The 17,535-nt window shown below is 43.5% G+C and overlaps 1 protein-coding gene across 2 annotated transcripts in view; it reads right to left on the bottom strand.

Annotated features, from left to right (window-relative positions):
• Positions 1-12,587: 12,587 nt before the first annotated feature.
• Positions 12,588-17,535, bottom strand: part of LOC310825998 (1-phosphatidylinositol 4,5-bisphosphate phosphodiesterase zeta-1-like) — a 57,245-nt gene continuing 52,297 nt past the window's right edge. Inside the window, exon 13 of one of the 2 annotated variants that reach the window (XR_014555596.1) lies at positions 12,588-13,079. Coding sequence is in view for 1 of the 2 variants with exons in the window: in XM_083700323.1 (XP_083556449.1) it covers positions 12,640-12,737 (98 nt within the window). In the remaining variant the exon portion in view is untranslated. The remainder of the gene's footprint in view (positions 13,080-17,535) is intronic. The other variant, XM_083700323.1, reaches the window with a different exon arrangement.

The raw sequence follows: 17,535 nt of genomic DNA, 5'->3' as shown, positions 1-17,535 counted from the left end.
ACATAAGTATTTTGAGTTAATGGGCTAATTAAGGCCACAACTTTATTGGTTACAGCATGTGAGAGGTATTGGCTTAGGCACTGGATCAAACAAACTATACTTGACTCCACGCTGCTCAGTGGAGGGGTCAATCGAGGGTTAATAGCCAATGAGAGGAGCTTGTTGATGCAAATACAACTGAAAGCTTCCCCAGACCTCACCAGGGGTCGTGCCATGGCCCTAGCCACCAGCAGGGCATCGGACGGGATCCACGAGGTAGGCGAAAAACCAAGAGGCTGGTGCCAATTTGCCAAATGGATAAAATTTCCTACCGGGCCCCCTGGGCAACCAGGGCAACCAACCAAGGTCCATAGCAAGGTCAAAACTATAAATATGACCTAAAAGGGAGGGTGGGCGGGTGATCCAGAGGAAGCAGGAAGCCACTTAAGCGCGGCTAAGCTCCGCCCACCAGCCAGTCCTATTGGTTGTCTGCTGGGTCTGGCGCAGCAGCTGAGGGGAGGCTGACGCAGGGGGCCGAACACGCCCCCCTGTTGATGTGGGAGCCAGTTCCTGCACACAACTCCTCCCCTCTGGGAGGAAGAGAGGTCTTATTATACCCAGTGCAGTGATCAGTTTGGTATACGAGGGGTAAAACAATTGGTATCCACATTTTGTAGGATTTTTATAGAATCTCAAGCATGGAAGGGTAGGAAATGGCACCAGTGATGAGGGAACAATGAACTAATGAGAGAAGCTGGGCTGAGAGTGTCAAGAACTACTAAGATCTGTGGACAGCTGCCTTGGGTGGTGATACACTGAACTGCAGAAGAAAGTTTGAGTAGGCCCTGGATTAACTCTACCCAACCAGGTTGGCTGCTGGATCTTCTTGGATGGAAAGTAGTATGAATAGTTGAACCTGGTCTGAACATAAATGTCTTCTTGAGATCTGCCATATTCCTGTGTCCTTTGGTTGACCTCCAGTCTTCACTTCTGACATGCTCCTCAAGCCAGCTTCTTTGTTTCTCCTTCAGTCTTGACTTGTTTTTCAGTCCTAACTACTGGCTTTGCCCCTCAGCTCCTGATTTCTCACTCTCTGCAGACTTCTGCCCAGTAGCAGCCAGCAGGGCAGCATGGGCAGAGCTGTGTTACTTACATGGATACCAAAAGGGGTTGGGATCAAGCAGCTGGGAGCCCAGCCCTGGATTGGTGCAATGGCAGAGCCAATCCCTTTCAGTAACTGGAAGTGATCTGCAGTGTTGGTAAGCCATTTAAGCAACCCCATACTGCTCATGCCACCCCACCGGCCATTATTGCTGCTACTCACAGCCCAGCCCTGATGGAAATGAATGAAAAACACTGGCTAAAGGGGGCTCAGTTTCCTGCAGTTTCTCTGTCCAGAGGTTGTTGCAAGACCCAGATTAATGGTCTGGGGGGCCCATGTTGGTCCCGTATTCTGAACCCTATAAGACCACAGGCCCAATTAGACTCTCAAGGCTCCCCATTTGGGTTGTACTGACCAAGCCCCATCCACCTGTGCTACAATATCATCATATATGATATCATATATGATATCATATATGATGCCAGGTGTGAAGCAGGTAAAGGCAGGGCTCAGTCAAAAATGGGGTTTGCAGACACTGGTGATCAGCTGATGGCCAGCACTTACAAAGTGCTGTGCTTCTGCCTACACAGTTTGATTTCTCCATGAAGTCAGGTGACTGGCAGGTAGACATCTCTGCCCACCTGTCAAACCTGGCCCGCAGAATATAGAAAAGGTAACAATCCAGAGGGTGGCAACAAGAGAACAGGCCTTTTCTGTGGTGGCTCCCCGATTATGGAATGCTTTCCTCAGAGACACTCGCCTGGCACCATCATTACATGTCTTTAGGCACCAGGCAAAACATTCCTCTTTACCCAGGCCTATGGCTATTAAATGAGGGACGCGGGTGGCGCTGTGGGTTAAACCACAGAGCCTAGGACTTCAGAAGGTTAGCTTTTCGAATCCCCGCAATGGGGTGAGCTCCCGTTGCTCGGTCCCTGCTCCTGCCAACCTAGCAGTTCGAAAGCACATCAAAGTGCAAGTAGATAAATAGGTACCACTCCAGTGGGAAGGTAAACGGCATTTCTGTGCGCTGCTCTGGTTCGCCAGAAGTAGCTTAGTCATGCTGGCCATATGATCCAGAAGCTGTACGCCAGCTCCCTCGACCAGTAAAGCGAGATGAGTGCTGCAACCCCAGAGTCTGCCACTACTGGACCTAATGGTCAGGGGTCCCTTTACCTTTACCTTTTATGGCTATTAAATAATCTAGGGCCTGTGAAATGACTTTTATTATTAGGCTGTCTGCCTGTATGCTTTTATTATGTTTTTTATCATTGATGTTCTGTAATGTGTTTTAATGTTGTACACCAACCTGTGATCTTTTGATATAGGGTGGAACATAAATTGAACAAATCATCATCATCATCATCATCATCATCATCTAGGTTGCCACCAAGATCTGTTTCCCTACATCCTTTGACAAAGCGTATTTTATTTTCCTTGTCTGTCAGTAATTGCAAGAAATGCTAGCCACCGACAAATGACAAATGCACCAACTTCCACAGAGTCTCCTGCATTCCCTTCTTCTTCACCCTGCGTTGACCTTCTGAGATAGAGAGAGGGCTGCGCTCCTTTTCCTGGACCGGATTGTCAGTATTTGAGATGCACAGCAGCAGGCCTCCCGTTTTCCTTCTGAGCCACAGAGCTGACCTACAAGAAGCAGGAGATGCAATCGGTAAGTGTGGCTGACCTGGCCTTGAGGCTGGGTCAGGCGGGCTTGACCCAGAAGTGTGACTGGATCAAACAGATATGCCGATCCCATCTTAACCTCCTCACAGCTTAATGGGAAAGTGGTAGAGCTGAAAGTGTGTGCTAAAAATGTCTTACATTGGAATGGGGGGGGGGGGCGCAGATTACCACAGCAGCCTTGTTGTTTGTGAGGTCAATAGCTACAATGTTATCCGAAGCAATACATAAATATATATTTAAGAAAGTCCTTGGTACAGGCAGGTCATGCACCTTTATTTTTGCATTCATAAACTCCCAGATTATTCAGTTTTGGTCAGACCACACCTGGAAGACTGCATCCAATTCTATGCACCAGGAAGGATGTTGACAAGCTGGAACATGTGCAGAGGAGGGCAACCAAGATGGCCAAGGGTCTAGAAGCCAAACCTTATGAGGAACAGTTGAAGGAGCTGGTTATGTTTAGCCTGGAAAAGAGAAGATAGAAATGGGAAATGATAGAAATCTTCAACTATCTCAAGGGCTGTCACATTGGAAGATGGAGCAAGGTTGTTTTCTCCTGCTCTGGAGGATAGGACCCAAACCAATGGCTTCAAGTTACAAGAAAGGAGATTCCAACTAACCATCAGAAAGAACTTTCTGACAGTAAGAGCTGTTCGACAGCAGAACAGACTTCCTCAGAAGGCTGTGGACTCTCCTTCACTGGAGGTTTTTAAGCTGGGGTAGGATGGCCATCTGCCATGGATGCTTTAACTGAGATTCCTGCATTGCAGGGGGTTGGACAAGATGGACCTCAAGGTCTCTTCCAACTCTTCATTTCTATTATTCCTCCACAGATATGACTTGTCTCCTTTTAAAGCCATCCAAGCTGGTGGCCCTCACTACCTATGTAGCCTCGTATGTGCTGTGTGAAGGAATCGGGTGCCTTCTGTCATGGATGCTTTCATTGAGATTCCTGCATTGCAAGGGGTTCAGCTAGATGGACTTTGGGGTCCCTTCCAATTTGATGATTCTATTATTCCAGTGTGGCTGGAGCAACGCTGAAGCCAGGGACAGCTCATGCATCAGCCTCCAACATAGCCAGGGCAGCTTCACCCCACAAGCTGCAAGGATCTGCTCTGCCTTCGATTGCACAGGGTGATGGTGCTAGTGATGCTGTTATCATTCCATTAACAACTTTCAGTTAACTACAGGAAAACACTGTGCACTGGAAGATAGTACAGTTTGAACAGTGATAGGCCAGCCTTCTCCAACATGATAGCTGGACTACATCTCCCATGAGCAGTGGTTACATTATTACATGAGCACTGTTCCACAGCATTTGGTATTTTCATTTATATACATTCATTTGAAATAAGATGGGTTTATGAAGCAATTCTATATCCTCCCACCACGCTTACGGAGAATTCTACGAAACAGTAGTCAATATCCGGAATCACTGTCCAGTGTTGGACATCATATTTGCTGAATACACAAAGCTTCACAGCTTGTCTTTCATCGTACAAAATCTGGTACCTGGCTTCATTTAAAGATTTTCAGAGACTTTTAGACTAAAGATTTCATTTTGTACTTATTATGGTTTGAAGGAATTCTATGAAGATTGTCTATTGCGTATGTACATGGCCATCGTGTTGCCTAGATATTTCTGACGTTCTCCAACATGATAGCTGGACTATATCTCCCATCAGAGCCAGCCAGGATGTGCCAACATAGATGTTTTGGACCACAACTCCCATCAACCCCAGTCAGCCTTAGCTAAGTTTCCAGATTTTGGGGGGGACTAGAGCTCCCATCAGCCCCAGCCAGCACAGTACAGAAGGCACCAGGCTGCCAAAGACTGTCGCAGGCAATTGAGTTACTCATTCCTGTGGACGTCTCTCCCTCTTTTCCTCGTGAACTGTTTTGCCACATTAACTGAAGTGTTTGCCTTGGAGAACATGAGCACAGAGGAGGTTGCTAAGTGCACATAGCAAGCTGCTAATCACGAGGAAATTATAATGGCTTTTTCATGGTCCATTGTCATTTCGTTATCTTCATGGAATTACTGCCCTCCATTTGCAAAACAAAAACCTCCCCATTAGCACAGGTGCATAAAAGGCCTGTGTGAATATTTTCCAGCATGCAATCGCAGGGAAGGCTTACCCACTGCACGCTAATGTGGTTCATCGTGTTCCTCCAGTGCTGTTTTGTAAACATCAAAGCATCTTCAAGAGCAGGTTATTTAGAACTGAGATGCAGCGTGGGTGTTTAACCCATTCCTGACCATTTTGCATCTGCTCCAAATCATTCCACTAGCAGCTTTTCTCTCTGCAGGGCTCAAAACGTGTTTCCCTTTACAAACCAGAATTTTGAACCCAATGGGGTAAGTGGCTTGGGGGAGGAGAGGTAGGGAGTGATAAGGCAATGAGTGGAGATGGATCTGAACACCTCCAGATGCTGCTTTTTTGCTCTAAATTCCTTCTCTGCTTTGGAAAAGAACAGAGCACTATAGTAAACTATAAGCAGTTACACAATCATTTTGGTTTCTTACCTGCGTTTCACCATAAGGTCCCACGGAGCATTGCATCAGTTAAGAACACAATGTTAAAAACAAATTACAGTCACAAGAAGAGGGTGGGTCCTAATATCTGTCAGTCTCCCTATCTATCTCTCTATCTTGGGTCATAACCCTCAGATTTCTGCTCATGGGACATTTACTCCATTTACTTGGGAAGTAAGAGCAGCTTTATTAAATATGAACCGCCAAATCTGGGATCCCCTCCAAACCGATGCCAACATTTTGTACTTCTTTGGGGGGGGGTTAAAAATGTGGTAGAAAGTGCCAGAAAACAATTACAAATCGTTGGCTTCAGTTCGGAGAGGGAATCCCAAATTTCAGGGCTTGTGTTTAATAAAGCTCTTCTCTATGCTGGTAGGGTGGGCAAAGTTTGATTCAGTTTGCACTTAGCGGCAGACCTATCTGTTTCCAAAGCACAAATTGAAATAAGAGCCCATCTTTCAAAATTGGCACTTCTCTAATTTATGCAATACATTTTCCAACCAAGTGATGTGTACAAAAATGCAGAGGCTGCATCCAGTAAAGTGTGCATAAAAATGCATATAGCAGTGAAAATACTAAACAAAATATGTTTCATATTAGGAGAGAATTGTTTGCAAAGTGGTACATTTTAGGCAAGACTGCATACCAAGTGGTGTATAACTGGAGAAAAATACACTGAAATGCAGGTAAAGTTTCACAAGGACTTCTTTTAAAAGGATTTGCAAAGTCCTGTGGAAATGTGGAAAGCTGAACTGAAATAGAGAGAAACCAAAAGTGACAGACTCATCCCTCCCTGCTCTGAAAAGCATGGCATAAACAACTATGTGCAGTTCTGCTCAGCCCAATTAAGTAAGGATGTTAAATTGGAAGTAACTGAAGAAAGATCAATATTTCCCCTCCCCGCTCTCCTAATACTATATCTCGGAGGTCACTCAGCGAAGTTAATTGGCAGCAGGGTCAAAAGGACAGGCAAAAGAAAGAACTTTAGCCACCTGATATGGAATAAAACTATGGCATGAGGTGAGTATTGTTGCAAATAATCAAGGGTGGTGATGCATAAGAATGTCTTCTCTGTGTGCTCCACCCCCACCCCAGTTATGGAGTGACCCCACTCTGAGATGCGCAGGCTTTATGATGACTGATCAAAGCATGCACCTCTTGACCCAGGCGTCAGTCTGAGTGGGTGCCTTCCCTCCGCCTGCACGGCTGTTTGTTTATTTTATGGTTTTGCTTTATGGTTTCCACGTTCATCCGCATCTCATTTTTATTGCGATATTTTTGTAACCCATCCTAGGGCCATGCACTGAAGGGCAGGCTGTAACTACAAATCATAAATGAACTGAGAGGACTCGGTGGGCTAGCCATGTAGGAAGCTACTCATCTAGCCCCAGACTGGATTATCTCGAGGAGGAGGAGGCAGCGACGAAGAGGGTTAATGTGCTTCCCACACAATGCCTGGCAGAATTTTTGAAGGCTGGGGATGGAATTGCCTGCGTGTTGCTTTGGCAACTCTCAGAACCCAAGAACCACACTGGATTAGACTAATATCTGACTGGTAGGTATCTATCTGATGGGGCGGAGCTATTCTTCAGACACTGGTGTCACTGCAGCTTTTTTAGGTGGGGGGAAGGAGATGGAACAGGTTTGCTCAAACCAGTGCGCTCATACAGCCCTGACCTTACTGCTCCCTCCCCACAGTTCATCTGGGTAACTTGCAGCGATGTCAATGTCAGGAGAGTGGCTCCACCACAACATACACGCTGCTACTGGTAATGGTTTATCTAGCCCAGCATCTTCTCCCAGAAGACCAGAAGTAGGAGGTGGAGGCCATAGCCCTACTACTGCAGCCCAGCAGATGGTACTCAGTGTTCTACAGCCTCTAAACCCAAAGATGCCACAATGATCATGATTTGTAGCCACTTGTAGACCTCTATCTTCCTTGAATTCATCGGATGCCCTTCTGGAGCCATCTAAGCTTGTGACCAGCACTGCATCTTGTGCAGCAGCAAGGTTCATCAATCCATCATGCGCTACATGAAGCACATCAGCTGGTTTCTTATAGGCAAATTGTTGGATCCATCCATCAACCTCTGATGGGTTATTTAGGAGGGTTGGGTCTGGCATCCCTTTCACTGTTCATGTGTGCCAGTATCCATATTCAGCAGTTACATCTAAACACAGCTCCTTCCTTGGAAGTGTCTTTGGGGTTGAAGGTACACACAGTAGACAATAAACACTCATGGACGCCATAAAGATTCAGTCAAGTGTAGAAGTTTTACTTGACAGGCATAAAAGCATATTGGTAGCGAATATATACAGACATTCACCACTGCAGTGATCAAGGCATGCTTAGAGTCCAACGAGAGACAAAGACTCTCTCTCTGCTTCTCTCACCACAAGGTGCAAGCAAGAGAGAGAGTCTCCTACTCTTGTCGGACTCTAAGCATGCCTTGATCCCAGCAGTGGTGAATGTCTGTATATATTTGCTACTACAACACCAAGGAAACACCATACTAGACACTGACTCCCAGTCAGGCAAGTTGGACCAGTCACTATATACAAGCAGTGCTTGCAAAAAAAGGTTGTGTGTGTTCACCTCTACATTTATCTGCATATGTAGGTAAAAAAGTAAATGACCGCTGGATGGTTACGTACAGTCAAAGGTGACTATGGGGTTGCTCATCTCGCTTCCAGGCCAAGAGAGCCAGAGTTTGTCCAGAGACAGCTTTCCAGGTCATGTGGCCAGCATGACTAAACCGCTTCTGGTGCAATGGAACACCACGATTGAAACCAGAGCACATGGAAATGGTGTTTACCTTCCTGCCACAGCGGTACCTATTTATCTACTTGCACTGGCGTGCTTTCCAACTGCTAGGTTGGCAGAAGCTGGGACAGAATAATGGGAGCTCACCCCATCATGGGGATTCGAACCACCAACTTTCTGATCGGCAAGTCCAAGAGGCTCAGTGGTTTAGACCACAGCGCCTCCCGCATATTTAGAGGATTTTTTTCAGTATGCTGAATTCCTGCCTTGTCTCTTGGTGGCCCCCTAACATTAGCCCAGGCTGCCACAGTGGAAACTGCAAGAAGCGAGAATGCTGTTGGGCTCAAGTCCTGTTTGGGGGTTTCCCAGAGACATCTGGTTGGGCACTGTTGTAGCAAGATGTTGGACTAGATGGGCCATTGGCCTGATCCAACAGGTTCTCATGTTCTTATGCCCATTTGCTGTTAGAGCAGGGAACTAGCCATCTCCTTGGGGGCTGATGTGGTCCTCCAAGGAAATTTTTCCAGGTCCCAGTGAATTTGCTTGCGGCAGCAAAAAAAAGACAGCACCCCTTCTTAGTGGGCCTGCATGTGTTGTGGGTGGGTGCATGTGAGAGGGTGGTGTGGCAATAGCCACAACTGATATGTGGCCCCTGGATGATTGGCAAAGGCTGAATGTGGCTCCTGGGCCAAAATAGTTTAGCCAGACCTGGCCTCAAAGGAAGGGTAGTGGTTGCCAGTTAGGGATTGCAGAGGGATTGCCAATCATCCATGTCTTAAGACCCACCAACAAACTCAGCCAGGTTGACCAGTAGAAAATAGGACACATTACGAAAGACAGTGTTCAGGACAGAGTTAATTCAGAGCCCTTTGCACTAACAAAGCAACCGGCATTATCTTCCCTTTTGGACAACTCTTGGAGAGAGATGCAATAAAGGATGGAGATATTAGCCTCCCACTCCACTGAGTGCAATATATGAAAGGCGTAATACAAATCTATTCAAGCAAAGACCTTCATATGCTTCACAGTTCTGAAAATTTGTGATTTTAATGCTTTTTTTCAAAAAAAAAAAAAAAAGGCTATAAAACACACCCCCACAAGCAATATAAGATTATCAGGGCCAAAATTCTGATTACAGCTTTGGGAGGCTGAAAAGGCAAATTACTTTCCCCTCTAAAAATAAAGTGCATTTGGCAGCTCACTCTGGCTGTTTTTCAAACTTCCTGTCCTTAAAGCTCAATAAATATTGATTTCAGAGGCTTCTCAGTAGACTGGGTTTTTAATTTGTTCCCTTAAGGTTTACTGTAGATAAATGTAGACATTTGCTTTCCAGCAGTTCTGTAGTCTTGACTCTGCTTTTGTCTTGTTATTGCTCTATTGAGGCTGGTCATTTCAACACATGCATTCCACACAAACACAAATGCAGTAATATTTATACAAGGCTTGTGGTAAATGGATCAGATACATCACACCTGTAAATGTGATGCTACGCTAATGGTAACTCACTCATGCTACCACCCAGGCGATTAATACCTTGAAAGCTAACTGAAATTTCATTTCTACCTACCTAATGCTTTTGCCATCGATTTTGTTTTATTACACAAACTATATAAAATTACTGTTTAGAAACCGAATAACAACACATATCCATCATAATGAATAGATAGGTACACCCACCCCAATTAAATTAACTTGTCTATTATTGTGTGATGAGGAAAACCTGCCATAGCTTGGAAACTTGAAAGAATAAAAATCCCTGACCTGATACGCTGAGGTGTCAGTCATCTTGGTAAGCTAACCAATTATCTTCCAGCAAAGGCACCACACACTCCAGTAACTAACCAGTAAATATTTAAGAACTTAAGAAGAGCCCTGCTCTTTCAAGCTGACTGCTCAGTTATAGTCCCACTCCTGTTCCCACAGTAGCCAACCAAGATTCCCATGGGAAGCTAATAAGAATGACCTGGGCTCAACAGCTCTCTCATGGTTTGTGATAGCCAGCAACTGGCATACAGAAGCAAAATGCCTCCAACACTGGAGTTCATGCAAATCATAATGAGTAGCCACTGGTAGCCTGGTCCTCTTTGAATTTGCCTGATCCTCTTTAAAGCCATCCAAGTTGGCAGCTTTCACTACATCTTCTGGGAGCTAATTCCTTAGTTTAACTCTGTTCTGGAGGTAGATCATAGCTAGTGTGGCTAGTAGCTAGCAGTGGCGTGTGGTGAGTGGACTAGCGGGACTAGGCTAGTCCCCTAAATGTTCCATTGGCTCCTACTAGGAAGCTTCTGCCCAAGTTAGGGAAGGAGGCACAATGCACATTTGTGAGATATCAGGACCTTGTGATGTCACATGAGCAACATCCCCCGCCGCCGCCACCACCGTCCATCACCCTCGCCTTTGGCCCTATCTGTTCCCCTATGAACAATTTCATTACACAATACTGGGCATTAATACCAATAATTTACAAAGCTTGTGTTGATATTTTTCAACGGCTATGCTGCAGCTCATTCTTAAGCTCTAGTTATCTCCCGCTTGGATTACTGCAATGCGCTCTACGTGGGGCTACCTTTGAAGGTGACCCAGAAACTACAACTAATCCAGCTAGACTGGTGACTGGGAGTGGCCGCCAATACCACATAACACCGGTCTTGAAAGACCTACATTGGCTCTCAGTACGTTTCTGGGCACAATTCAAAGTGTTGGTACTGACATTTAAAGCCCTAAACGACCTCGGTCCAGTATACCTGAAGGAGTGTCTCCACCCCCATTGTTCTGCCCAGACACTGAGGTCCAGCGCCAAGGGCCTTCTGGTGGTTCCCTCCCTGCAAGAAGCGAAGTTACAGGGAACCAGGCAGAGGGCCTTCTCGGTAGTGGTGCCCGCCCTGTGGAATGCCCTCCCACTAGATGTCAAAGGAAAAAACAACTACCAGTCTTTTAGAAGACATCTGAAGGCAGCTCTGTTTAGGGAAGCATTTAATATCTGAAGGATTATTGTATTTTAATATTTTGTTGGTAGCCACCCAGAGTGGCTGGGGAAACCCAGCTAGATGGGTAGGATATAAATTATTATTATCATCATCATCATCATCATCATCACTTAGGTGCGCCAATTGCTGCAAAACTCTTCTAGTCAACTACTAAGGCATGAGGTGAAGGAAGCTTGGCTAAAACTCTGAATTCCTGTTTGCAGCTGAGGACATGTGGCAATGTTCTGTTGCAGGCACTGTGTATTAAGAAGCTAACATTCTTTACCATACCTCTGCCACAGCACCATTCTGAAAAGCGGTGTTGGTATTTTCCTTGAAGGCCAGAGGATTAAACACTGGAAATGAGCTCCAAATGCAATAGCAGCTAGAGGGAGACACAAAGCACTGCAAAGAATTTGCTTCTTGCACAAAAGTTTTTTAAAAAATAAATAGATAAGTGCAAATATTTGCTATCATGCAAATCCAGTCCATTACGTCATCTCATTAACTTCTGTGTGCTAGTGCAAGCCTCTACCTAGCACCTTTAAGAAGATCCCTCCTGGATCAAACCAATGGCCCATCTAGTCCAGCTTCCTGTTCTCACAGTGGCCATCAAGATGCCTGTGGGAAGCCTGCAAGCAGGACCTGGGTACAACTCTGCACATGTGATCCCCAGCAACTGACATTCAGAAGAATACTGCCTCCAACAGAGGAGGCAGAACTTAGCCATCATAGCTAAGAGCCATTGGTAGCCATATCCTCACTGGCAATTTCATTTCCCAGAAGGTGGAAGAAGCAACAAGGGGATCATCTGCCTTGGACCTAGTCCTCACCAACAGGGAAAAGCTGGTCAATGAAGCAAAAGTACTGGGAACCTTAGGAGGAAGTGACCGTGTCCTCTTGGGTTTCATGATCCAGAGGCAAGGGAAAGCTTTCTGTAGTTGGACATGCACTCTGGACTTTAAGAAGGCTGGTTTCAAAAAGCTTGAGGAACTACTGGGTGAGATCCCATACTCAATGAGAAGGAAGCTCAAGATGGATGGGAGTTTCTTAATGGTGAAGTACTGAAGACACCAATTCCAACAAGAAATAAAAGAAGGAGGCATAAGGAGCTTCAAATATCTCAAGGGCTGCCACATGAGAAGATGGAGCAACCTTGTTTTCTCCTGCTCTGAAGGGTAGGGGTCAAACCAATGGCTTCAAGTTACAAGAAAGGAGATCCAACTAACCATCAGAAAGAACTTTCTGACAGTAAGAGTTGTTCAACAGCAGAACAGACTTCCTCAGAAGGCTGTGGACTCTCCTCCATTGGAGGTTTTTAAGCTGCGGTTGGATGGCCATCTGCCATGGATGCTTTAGTTGAGATTCCTGCATTGCAGGAGGTTGGACAAGACGGACCTCGGGGTCTCTTCCAACTCTTCAGTTCTATTATTCCTCCACAGATATGACTTATCTCCTTTTAAAGCCATCCAAGCTGGCGGCCATCACTTCATTTTGTGGGAGCAAATTCCATAGTTTAGCTACGTGTGTGTGAAGGAATCGGGTACCTTCTGCTTTGATTATGGTTGCTTTATTAAACACGCAGCTGGGAGGAGTAGTGATGACATTAACTCAGGACATGAAAGCAGTACCAGATATATACGAAGAGCGAGGCGGGCTTGAGGGTCACTCCGAGCTTGGAGACCAATGGAACATGGCGGTATCCTAGAAACAAACCAAGAAGGAAGAAGATTTTTTCCCCAAACAATGTCCTAAATCTAAAATGCACATCCAATAATATATGATGAAGGAAGGAGCTTTAAAAAAAAATACCATGCCAATTTTTAAAAAAGTAAATCCACACATGTGATGCATACAGACCATGCTTTTAAAGCACATTGCTTCCTTTGCCCCCAAATCCCCAGTTCTGTAGTTTGTTAAGGATGGAAGGAATCGTAATCCTGGGAGGGGTAAACTACAGTTCCCAGGATTCTTGGGGAAGGGGCAGTTATGCGCTTTCAATGTGTTTCAAATGCATGTTGTGTGTGCAGCCATGTTCATACAATCCTTTTTTTTTTTATAAAGATATTTATTAGGGTTTTTTATAAAAAATACAAAAATAATAAACAACATTCCTTTTGTCTTAACAAATTTTCAAACCTTTTTGGACTTCCTCACGTTTCCCGTTCACACTTACATTGTCAATACATTTTTCCAAGCAAATTATCATATAATTTATAGTCGCTCTTTTAAATAATAAATAACAATTCTTCAGCGATTTTTATTTTCTAAAATCTCACTTATCTTCCAATTCAAATCCAAATTAGTGATGGCCAATTTTTTGTAATCAAGCACCCTTCTTAACATTCCACCAAATTACAATATTTTTGTAGATAAATCTTAAATTTCCTCCAGTCTTCTTCAATCTTTTCTTCTCCCAAGTCTCGGATTCTGCCGGTCATTTCCGCCAATTGCATATAGTCCATCAGCTGCATCTGCCATTCTTCCAGTGTGGGTAAATCTTGAGTTTTCCAATTCTTAGCGATAAGTATCCTTGCTGCCGTTGTAGCATACATAAAGAATGTTCGGTCCTTCTTTAACACCTTCTGGCCGACTATACCCAGGAGGAAGGCCTCTGGTTTCTTAGTGAAAGTATACTTAAATACTTTTTTCAGCTCGTTATATATCATTTCCCAGAAGGCCTTCACTTTCGGGCAAGTCCACCAGAGGTGAAAGAATGTTCCTTCATTTTCCTTACATTTCCAACATTTATTTTCGGACAAGTGGTATATTTTAGCAAGTTTAACAGGGGTCATGTACCATCTATATATCATTTTCATTACATTTTCCTTCAGAGCATTACATGCAGTGAAGTTCAGCCCAGTGGTCCACAACCTTTCCCAATCTTCAAACATAATATTATACCCAATGTCCTGTGCCCATCTTATCATAGCAGATTTAACCATTTCATCTTGTGTGTTCCATTTCAACAGCAAGTTATACATTCTTGATAATATCTTACTCTTTGGTTCTAACAGTTCTGTCTCTAACTTCGATTTTTCCACCTGGAATCCTAACTTTTTGTCATTTTTAAAAACTTCTTTAATCTGAGCATAATGTAACCAGTCTAGCACTTTACCCTTCATTTTCTCCAAACTCTGCAATTTCCAATTGTCACCATCTTTTTCTAATATTTCCCAATACTTTGGCCAATTGGCCTCCATATTGAGTCTCTTCCGGGCCTTAGCCTCCAGAGGTGAAAGCCACCTTGGGGTTTTGTTTTCCAACAAGTCTTTGTATTTTGTCCAGACATTAAATACAGCTTTCCTGACAATATGGTTCTTAAAGGCCTTATTGGTCTTGACTTTATCATACCATAGATATGCATGCCAACCAAATGCATTGTTAAAACCTTCCAGATCCAACACATCCGTGTCTTCAAGAAGTAGCCAGTCCTTGAGCCAGCAGAAAGCTGCTGCTTCATAGTACAGCTTTAAGTCCGGCAGGGCAAAGCCACCTCTTTCTTTCGCATCAGTTAGTATCTTAAACTTAATTCTAGGCTTTTTGCCCTGCCAGACAAATTTAGAAATATCTCTCTGCCACTTCCTGAAGCACTCCGTCTTATCCACAATTTGTAATGTTTGAAACAAAAACAACATCTTTGGCAATACATTCATCTTAATAGCGGCAATTCGGCCTAGCAAAGAAAGTTTCAATTTTGTCCAACAGTCCAAGTCTCTCTTAATTTCAGACCAGCATTTTTCATAATTATCCTTAAATAGACTCAGATTTTTTGCTGTTATATTTACCCCTAGGTACTTAACTTTTTTCACCAATGTTAGTTCTGTTTCTTTCTGAAACCATTCTGACTCTATGTCTGTCAAGTTTTTCCCTAATACTTTAGTTTTCTGTTTATTTAATTTAAATCCCGCCACCCGACCAAAGTCTTGAATCAATTCCAAAACTCTTTTTGTACTAGATTCTGGCTCCTGCAGGGTCAAAACTAGGTCATCTGCAAAAGCTTTAAGTTTATATTGTTTCGCTCCGACCTGAATCCCTTGCACCAACCAGTCCCCTCTGATAAGATTCAGGAGCACCTCCAGGACTGTAATAAACAACAGCGGGGAAATTGGGCAGCCTTGTCGTGTTCCTTTTTCAATTTTAAACCCTTCCGTAACCACATTGTTGACTATCAGTTTTGCCTTTTGTTCTGAATATATCGCATCAATCCCGTTTTCAAAACCCCTCCCCACTCCCATTTCTTTTAAATTTCCCTTCATAAACTTCCAAGAGATATTGTCGAAGGCCTTCTCCGCATCTATAAAAACTAACACTGCTTTGGTATTAATTTCTGTTTGCAACAGCTCCAAAATGTCAATAATATTCCTTGTATTGGCAAACATGTGTCTGCCTGGGAGAAAGCCTGCTTGGTCCTTGTGTATTACTTCACTTAAAACTCTTTTAAGTCTGTTTGCCAAAACTTCAGCAAATATTTTGTAATCCACATTTAGAAGGGAGATGGGACGGTAGTTCTTAAGCTGTGTCTTTTCAGTTTCTGATTTTGGTATCAATGTGATAAAGGCTTCTTTCCACGATTCCGGCGCCTTCTTCCCCTCCATAATCTCATTGCTGACCTCCATCAGTGGTTGTATCAGATAGTCATTTAATGTCTTGTAATACTTGGAGGTCAAACCATCCGGCCCTGGAGATTTGCCCAGTTTCATGTTCTGAATGGCAAGTTCGATCTCTTGTCGAGTTATTTTGCTATTCAAGAGTGTTCTATTTTCCTGTGACAGTCTTTTGAGCCCATTTTTTCCCAAGAATTGTTTAATTTCCATCTCATTTTGCGGCCCTTGAGTGTAAAGTTTTTTGAAATATTTCTGGAAACACTTTCTAATTTCCACGGGGTTCTGGATATTTCTTCCTTCAATTTCCAAATTTGTTACTGTATTCAACTTTTGCCTCTTTTTCAACTGCCAAGCCAGCAGTTTCCCACATTTGTTTGCCGATTCAAACGTTCTTTGTCTCATCAACTTAATCTTCCATTCAATTTCCTGATTTATCAATTTAGAATATTGTGCCTGGTGGAGTTTAATTTCTCTCAAGATCGGCTGCGATTTTGGATTTGCTCTTAACTTCTTCTCTAGTTCTTTAATTTTCTCCAAAATCCTGTCTTTCTTTTCATTCTGTGTCCTTTTCTTTATAGAATTCTGTTGTATCAAGAACCCTCTCATGACCGCTTTACTTGCATCCCAGATTGTTCTTTTTTCCACCGTCGTATTCAAATTTATTTCAAAGTAGTCCTTTATAACTTTTTGGGCCTTCTTAATGATCTCTTGATCTCTGAACAAATTGTCATTCATCTTCCATCTAAAGGAACCGGTTGGTACTAGTATCATGTCCATTTTCAAAGCATTATGGTCGGAGCAGGTCTTTGGGCAGATTTCCACTTTTCTCACCTTAGGTGCCAGACCTCTAGAAATCCATATTTGGTCGATTCTTGTCCATGTCAGCTGGGCTTCAGAAAAGAATGTTCCTTCTTTTCCCAAGGGGTTCTTTGTTCTCCATATATCGATCCAGTCCATATTATCTGTCATTTCAAAAAAGGTCTTTGGTAGTCTGCCATCTTTGGTAACATTTTGTCTTTGTGACTTATCCATATTGGTCGATACGATCCCATTCATATCTCCCATCATAATGATGTTATCAAAGTCCAGATATTCCAACATAATCCCTTGCAACTTCTTGTAAAATTCTGATTTCCCTTCATTTGGAGCATAAATTCCTAATATCAAAATTTTCTCTCCTTGATGCTGTATTTCAATTGCCAAAATTCTTCCATGGTCGTCTTTAAATAAAAATTTAGGTGATAGGCTCTCTTTTGCATATATCACCACTCCTCTCTTCTTAACTTTGTCCGAAGATATAAATTCCTGGCCAAGCCTTTTATTTATTAATACTTTTCTGTGGAGCCTAGTCACATGTGTTTCTTGTAAACAGATAATATCCAATTGTTCCTTCTTTAAAATGTGGAAGATTTTCCTCCTTTTTTCCGGGCTGTTGCAGCCATTAATATTCCAGCTCAAAAGTTGCAGGGACATCCTGGATAAATCTGGTTATTTTCCTTGGGATGGTGTTTGGTTCTGTGGGTCTTTAGAGTCCACAGGTGTAGGTACCTCTGGTGGTTCGGGCCCAGGGAGTAGTTCAAGTCCTTTATGAAGGTCTTCTCCGTGGGCACTCAGAAATTTATCTCTATCTTCCAAAGTTTTAATTTTAATCTTCCTTCCTCTGAAGGTAAAGGACAAGCCTTGTGGAAAATCCCACCTAAAGATGATTGAGTTGCCTCTCAACAATTTTACAAGCTCCAAATATTCAGATCTAAGATCCAACAACTGTTTAGGAATGTCCTTATAAATCTCAGTTCTTCTGTCCAAAATGTCCAGAGACTTCCCGTAATGAAGGCCTAAAATCTTGTCCCTCTCCTCCTTTGATCTCAATGTTATCAAACAGTCTCTGGGCTTCT

The sequence above is a fragment of the Podarcis gaigeae genome (assembly GCF_964106915.1).
Source record: "Podarcis gaigeae genome assembly, chromosome: 10".
Classification (NCBI taxonomy): Eukaryota; Metazoa; Chordata; class Lepidosauria; order Squamata; family Lacertidae; genus Podarcis; species Podarcis gaigeae.
Note: the sequence above shows the minus strand (reverse complement) of the source record. Positions and strands in the feature narration are given on the sequence as shown.